This window comes from Solanum dulcamara, chromosome 11 (genome assembly GCF_947179165.1).
Source record: "Solanum dulcamara chromosome 11, daSolDulc1.2, whole genome shotgun sequence".
NCBI lineage: Eukaryota > Viridiplantae > Streptophyta > Magnoliopsida > Solanales > Solanaceae > Solanum > Solanum dulcamara.
In genome coordinates, this window is record NC_077247.1 from 56,390,191 (window position 1) to 56,397,374 (window position 7,184).

Consider the following 7,184-nt stretch of genomic DNA (forward strand, 5'->3'; position numbering starts at 1 on the left):
ATCTCAACCCAATCTTGTTAAAAAAACAAAAACAAAAACAAAAACTGGCTAAGTAAAGAATATTTCAAATTACAAAAGAAGGTAATATTACAAAATCAAGTATAATTAAGAGTACTTTATGGAAGTTATTTCAGTATAAATGCGGAAATTATTAGGATTTCTCTTGTTTGCACGTTTTATATGGATGCTCATTTACTCAAATGAAATCTTAATTAGTTTACGTTCGGCATAAACTAATATCTTCCCAAATTTGGAGACTACTTCCACTTGTAAACTTAATATTCTTGGGTGGAAAATTGGCATGCAGCACTTGTATACGTACTTCTCAAAATATTAGTAATATGATGCTACTCCTCTCAGGTTGGAAAAGTAATGCTAACCATGAAAAATAGTAGGTATGAATTACAATCTAATACTTGTGTCTTTCTCTCATCTTAATAAACCTAGAGGTGAAGAAAGGAAGCAAACATGTTCATTTTTTTTAAGAAAAAAAAACATGCACACTTCCAAATCCTTAATTGATACTCGTACAATTTTTACTATATGGGGGAAGTGACCTACCAATTCCTTTAAATTAATTAAATTGAATATAGAAGACCACCTTAACATCTTTGACAATATAGTATTCTAAATAATGTAATTAAACTTCTCTATATCATGATCTCTGGTTGTTCACCTATCTATTCTATTTGCATCAATTGATTTCGACAATTATTACTTTACTATACTATATCATCGTCTTACCCCACCAAGAGTGAATTTTAAAACAAAGGATGTTAGCTCAAAAACAAAAAGAATTTGGTCTCAACTAAACTAGTAGGGAAAACGTATGTTAATATACAACACCTACTAATCCAAATTAAGTATTTTTTCACCATCGGGGAAATTTATTCTTTACACTTGTTAATATTTTGCAATTATTTTGTTTGACCAAATTGAATTCACAGCCGTTTAATTGTGACAAAACCAGTAGTTTAGATAAATGTAAGTTAGTCAATTCTAACTAGACTTTTTCTTTTACATTGATCCATCATGATATAATGATGTTAATAGTAAGCATATTAGGATACGTTATTTATACCCTGTATATAAATATTAACCTTGCAAATTGATCAATATTAAATCCGATATATTGATCTAAGGGTCGACAAAAATATATAAATAGTGGTAGCAAAATATAAAACAACAAACTTAACAATTATTTATGTTTAACGGAGATGCTTTTCAAATCATTCACCTTTTTAAAAGAAAAGAAAACACAGAAAATAAAAATGAAGAAAAAGAAACAATTTTTACTCGTTCAAACTAACTTTTCTTTAATCGCTTTAATTCTTTATCCATGTTGGTTTATTAGTTTTATACATTTATGTGGGGAATATCCGTGGCACCTAACGTAAAATATTCACTCAACTTGCGCACTAGAACATGAAATTGTGTTTATTGTATAAATGAATCCACACTACTTTTGGTGAAAGAGAAAATGAAAATGGAAATGACATATGCAACTTTTTTGTTATGGGTTTATTGGATTAGGTTTCAATTCAGATCAAAACTTCATGGGTCAATTGCTTAAAAGCAAAAAAACAAAAATAATATAAGATATGTGGTCCACGAGATATTTTTTGTTGGACTACAGTTATCCTAATCTGATCTATTAAAATTTGGTTAATTTAAAGTTTAATTGATAACATTAGAGGTTTTTTTTTGTTTTGTTTTGAAATAATACTTTAGTAATTTCTCACTATGAGTTTGCTAGCATTGGCAGTCTGGAATCTGGATAAAAGATGAGGGTTGCAGTGATGAAGCTATTTTACTATTAAGGGTCATTACAAAATAAAAAAAGTACACTCGTAAAAAATAAAGGGAGTCAACATATAGTATATATACATAAAGCTAAAATTATGGCTTAATTAAATAGTGTAATTTTCTTGTGAAGTGGTGTCACCCCTTAGCATAAGGTAACTCTGTCAGTCGGGAAAATAAGGTAAAAGAGACCTTTGAGAGTTAAATGAAAGATAGGGGATTTATATTTTTTTTTAATTTTTTTTATTATAAATTTTTAATTAGATGTTAATTATGAAGAGATGGGGTTGAATTAGAATATTTAAAAGTTTAGGATAAAAATTAAAAAATCAAAAACTTTTAATAAAACCCTAATTTTCATTCATTTACTCCACTTTTTAAACTTTTCTCTATTTCCCTCTTCTCTTCTCTCTTCTGTTCTTCATTTCCCTCTTCTCTTCTCTCTTCTGTTCTTCATTTCCCTCTTCTCCTCTCTTCTCTTTTCTTCATTTTTTTAACGCTCTTTTTTCTTTTTCTTTCATCTTCTTCTTCCTTAACTTCTTTACTTTTTTCCTTCTCTGTTTTTCCCTTTATGTTTAAACTTTTTGTGTTTTCATCTTCTTCTTCTTTGGATGTTTCATTCTCATTTTTTTCTTCACTTCGATTTGATTGTGAAAACTATATTAAAAAATTGATGAAAAGAGATGAGAACAGAAGAGAGTATATGTTGTAAATGTTTATATAAACATGAGTTGTTCAAGCAACCAAGAAGATATTTAAACAACCAAAAGTTGTTTAGTTCAAACAACCAGAAGATATTTAAACAACCCTAAATTGTTTAGTTCAAACAACAAAAGTTATTTAAACAACCAAAAAATATTTAAACAACCAAAAGTTGTTTAGTTCAAACAATCAGAAGATATTTAAACAACCCTAAGTTGTTTAGTTCAAACAACCAGAAGTTGTTTAAACAATCAAAAGTTGTTTAGTTCAAACAACCAGAAGATATTTAAACAACCCTAAGTTGTTTAGGTGTTTTTTACAACCCTCTTATATGTTGGACCTATTTGTAAATAACAAAACTTTGGGGTGTATAAAAATATTCTTTTTTAAATTAGCATAACTCATTAATAACTAATTATACTAGAGTCCCTTTTACCCAATTTTTAAAACTTGTGTCCTATATCCTCAAATAGATAACTCAAAAGTCTCTTTTAATTAAAATCCCCCAGTCTGTCACTGGTTGTGGTAGGGTGACAACCAGCGTAACACTTGCCAAATCATGGCATGAGTTGAAATTAAATGAACAAATATTATATATTAGTAAAGATAAAAATATTATCAATGAGGATTCAGATAACCGACACTAATTTATCCGAAGCTAATTTATGATTCTAAAGAGCAAGGTGTTTATAATTTGTCTTAAACCGCTAATTAAATCATGATTCATGAAGTTGTAATGTCGTCATCTTTATCTTGATAATTACTATAATATAAAGCTTCCATCTGCTTTCGTACTTGATCCAAATACCCCCAAAGTTTAGTAAAGGAAAAGAGCATAGATATAAATATACATCATACATTGAAAGCAATATATTCCCCGTCCATTGGCTAATATATTATTTTTGTCGAGACACAATTATATATTCTCTCCTTTTTTTATTTCTTGATATTCCTGCATGCGTGTAGATAGATGTGAACATAAATCAGATGGTAAAGTGAAGCATCAAGAATCAGTTATTAACCTAGCTAGGAAATAAAGAATTCTCTTTTCCTTTTGTGGGACGCAACTTAATTAATCAGTATTATTCCTGATTAAGTCTAATAATCCAATTGCGGAGATAAGTATTACTATTAATGACCGTCGGATTGGCGCTAATGACGACAAATGTTACATACGGGGGTCCGCCATTAAATTAGAGGTTGAAAAGTCGTGAAGAAACAATTGTGGCATTGAACGTAGTAGCAACAATAGTACTTACTAAAAGGCAAAAAGAAAACTTTCCATTTAACTAATAGGCCATTTACGTACACCATAATGAGCTTGGTTTTGCTTAAAATAAAACCACCATTTGGTCCCCAGGCCATTATACGCACATTTTAATTATAATTTACAAGAAAGAGAGAAAGAGAGAGAAAATCCTCTTGTGACTTCATTCATCTTATAAGATAGATAAATATATAGTGCTAATTAGATGAATAAGCACGTTTAATGATGATTTATTATAGGTCCAAGTGATTAATTAATGAAGTGTTTGTTCCATATTATTGCATGCCCATGCAGAATAAGAATTAATTTGCTGCTCAAGTTGCCGGGCGATCAGTATTTGACGTATAACCTCCAGTCTTTGCCGAAAGATGGCTGATTCGGTCCTCAGCCGCTCGTTCTCACACTGGACAACTTGGCACTGATGGATAATTAACCGTAACCGGTTCATTAACTCCCGGTTCCCTACTTTAAGCCGGTTCGCTTGGTTCCGCAGGTTCTCCAGATGCTTTTGCTTTCGCATGCGGGACCGTCTCGCTGATTCCCGGTTCGATACCATACGCCGCCGCTTCCTCTCATCTATGTCACGGTTCGATGTCGTGCGCTGCCGCTTTCTCTTGTCAGGACAGCGGTTCGAGTTATTATTACTGTTATTATTCCGTTTCGGTTCATCTGAACCGGAGCTAGAGTGAACAAAATTAGGTTTGGAGTCATCAGACCCTGAATCGGAGTTAACAATAGCCGGTTCAGGGGGTGCGGATTCCTTGTTTGAAACGACCGGTTCTTCTTGTGGAAATAGAAAAGCCGGCTCGATACATTCCCAAGGAGTGAAACCCCCATCAAAAGCCGGGAATAAATTGGGGAAAAGTCCATCGGCGGACAGAGTAGTGGCCGGGAAAGTGGACAACATTGCCGGGAAATCGCTTATAAAGGGGGGTAGGTAGGTAGGAGGAGAAAAGGGAAGAAATAAGGTCTGGAGTGTAGTATTTATTAGCAAGCTGGAAGGAGTAGGGTGGGTTCCACTAGGGACAGTTTAGTCATTGGACAAAACTTTTGAGTCAGGTGGCACTACTGTAGTGGGGTCCATTTAGTTGGCTTTTAAAAGTAGATTTTTCGGTGACATAAGCACTTGGGACCCAACAATTCAGCTTAGTCACGAAGGAACAAAACAAGTGGGGACATAGTGTGCCTACGTGTCATATTTGGTTTGAGCCCGAGCGTGTGAGGAGCCACTAGTTTGAAAAGGAGCTTACGTAGAAGCACGTTCGTTGTTTGGGGCCTTGGTTCCAATAGATTAGACACCGTTTAACTCCACAGAAATTTTTTTAAAAAAGGAGAATTTTTTAAATCTAATTTCTAGTCTTAGAACTTAGAAATTAATATGAATATATCTCATTTAATAAAAAGAATTTAAAATCAAATTTCAAAAGATGGTACTGTATTTCTTTTGATGATACTAAATAAAGAATAATATTTAAATATAAATTAAGATTGAAGAGAGTAATAAAGTTTTAGAGAGAGTGATGGACTTTCGGTCCCCACTCCCTGGCAATCATATTTATCCATAGTGTTAATAGTTAATACTACGAAGAAGGGGAGTATATGATATGTGATTAGGTCATCTTTTGTTGTTCTTCAGATGAATTGTTACTTGGAATATTTCAGGGCGGATGTTAGTATATAGCTTTGGATTTATTTGAATTTAATAATTTGATAAAAAAGATAAATTTATTAAAATTATGATAAATAGTAGATCATGATCAATAATTGTAAAAATATAATGATTAAAAATTCAAAAGTTAAATCTATACACTTTCATTCTAAATCCGCATTTGCTTACGGAACTTAGTAATATAGAGCACATTAAAATGCTGTTGAGTGCGATATTAACACCAAGTGCAAAAATATCACTAGTTTGTTGTCTGGACCACAAATAATATAGTGGAGATAAAGGAATGAATTGCATTTTTGAAAGTGCCCTGATCTCCATTCACTAATCACCAGTAGTCAACTTGATTTTTGCTTACTATCTGCTAAAATTTAAAAAACAACATATTATATTTTATTATATTCACTTTATTTTCACTCTGACCTTATCTATTTTATGGTATGCGTAATAAAATCTCACTGGACTACTGTGGTCTGTGGGTAAAACACTGATTATTATTGCGTAAAGCCTTATCCCATTGATTATTGTTGCGTCCTTGTTTTTTCCAGTGGATTAACCGTGTGCTTTGTTGGAAATAATAATCCTATTTTTGGACTTAATATTAAATTAATCCTTTGTAAAGCCTGAATTACTTTATTTATTATCGTGAATTTGACAAATTGTGCACCTATGAACCTGTAATGGGAGGACTCATTAGGTCAAAGATTCTTTTTAAATTTTAAAGTACTTATCAATATATGACTAATTTATCCTTCTCTAATATACAATGACTTTTGCACACGATCGTATTCAAACCTTCATATATGATTAGGGGTGCTCACGGTTCGGTTTAGATCGGTTTTTATTTAAAAACTAACCAAACCAATTGAGTTGGTTTTTTAAATTGTCAAACCAAATCAAACCAAACGATATCGGTTTTTACTATTCGGTTTTTTTCGGTTTTTATCGATTTTTTTGGTTTTTTCGGTTTTTGTCGGTTTTTAAAATACCTTGTAGTCACTATTTGAATAAACAGAAAATAAATTTCAAAAGTATTTTCTTATTATAAATTTAATTGTAGCCAGTAGCTACTAGCCAAGATTGACGCATACATGTTTAATAATAGAGAATGACTCACCTAAAGTTTTACTATTTGTAATTGTGAGTAGCTATCAAGTCTATATTTTATTTATTTTTACTTTATTTAGTATAATTCAAAAGAATGGCCCAAGATCAAAAATATAAAATATCAATATAAATTGTATTTTTTTTATAAAAAAATTAAAATACACACACATATATATACAAATTTAATTTTTAAAATATGTATATATAAAGTCGGTTTGGTTCGGTTTTTTCGTTTTTTTTTAGACTTGAAACCAAAATCAAACCAAATAGTCGGTTTTAAATTTAAAAACCAAACCAAATCAAACCAAATAAATATCGGGTTTTTTTTCCGGTTTGATTTGGTTATCGATTTGGTTCGGTTTTTTTATTTTTCGTGTTCAGCCCTATATATGATAATGAACATGACGACGTAACAAATATGTATATTATTTTATGTATATGTAATAAAACTTTAGGTGTTTCAATTTACTTTTATATATGCTTATCAATCGTAAATTCAAACACAACTTTTTCTGTTGTGAAAATGATGAGAGAATAAAAAAGCACAAGAAGTTGCCACTTGTCTAGGGCTGTACAGGGCAAATCGATAAACCGTACCAAATCGATAAACCGAATTAAATCGGAAAAAAAACCTGACTA

The 7,184-nt window shown here is 31.3% G+C and overlaps 1 protein-coding gene across 1 annotated transcript; it reads right to left on the reverse strand.

Moving 5' to 3' along the window:
- Positions 1-3,760: 3,760 nt before the first annotated feature.
- LOC129873444 (bZIP transcription factor 2) lies at positions 3,761-4,739 on the reverse strand. The gene has a single exon (XM_055948543.1). It carries the CDS (start codon positions 4,677-4,679, stop codon positions 4,026-4,028), a length of 654 nt encoding a protein of 217 aa, XP_055804518.1. The 5' UTR covers positions 4,680-4,739; the 3' UTR covers positions 3,761-4,025.
- Positions 4,740-7,184: the final 2,445 nt, after the last annotated feature.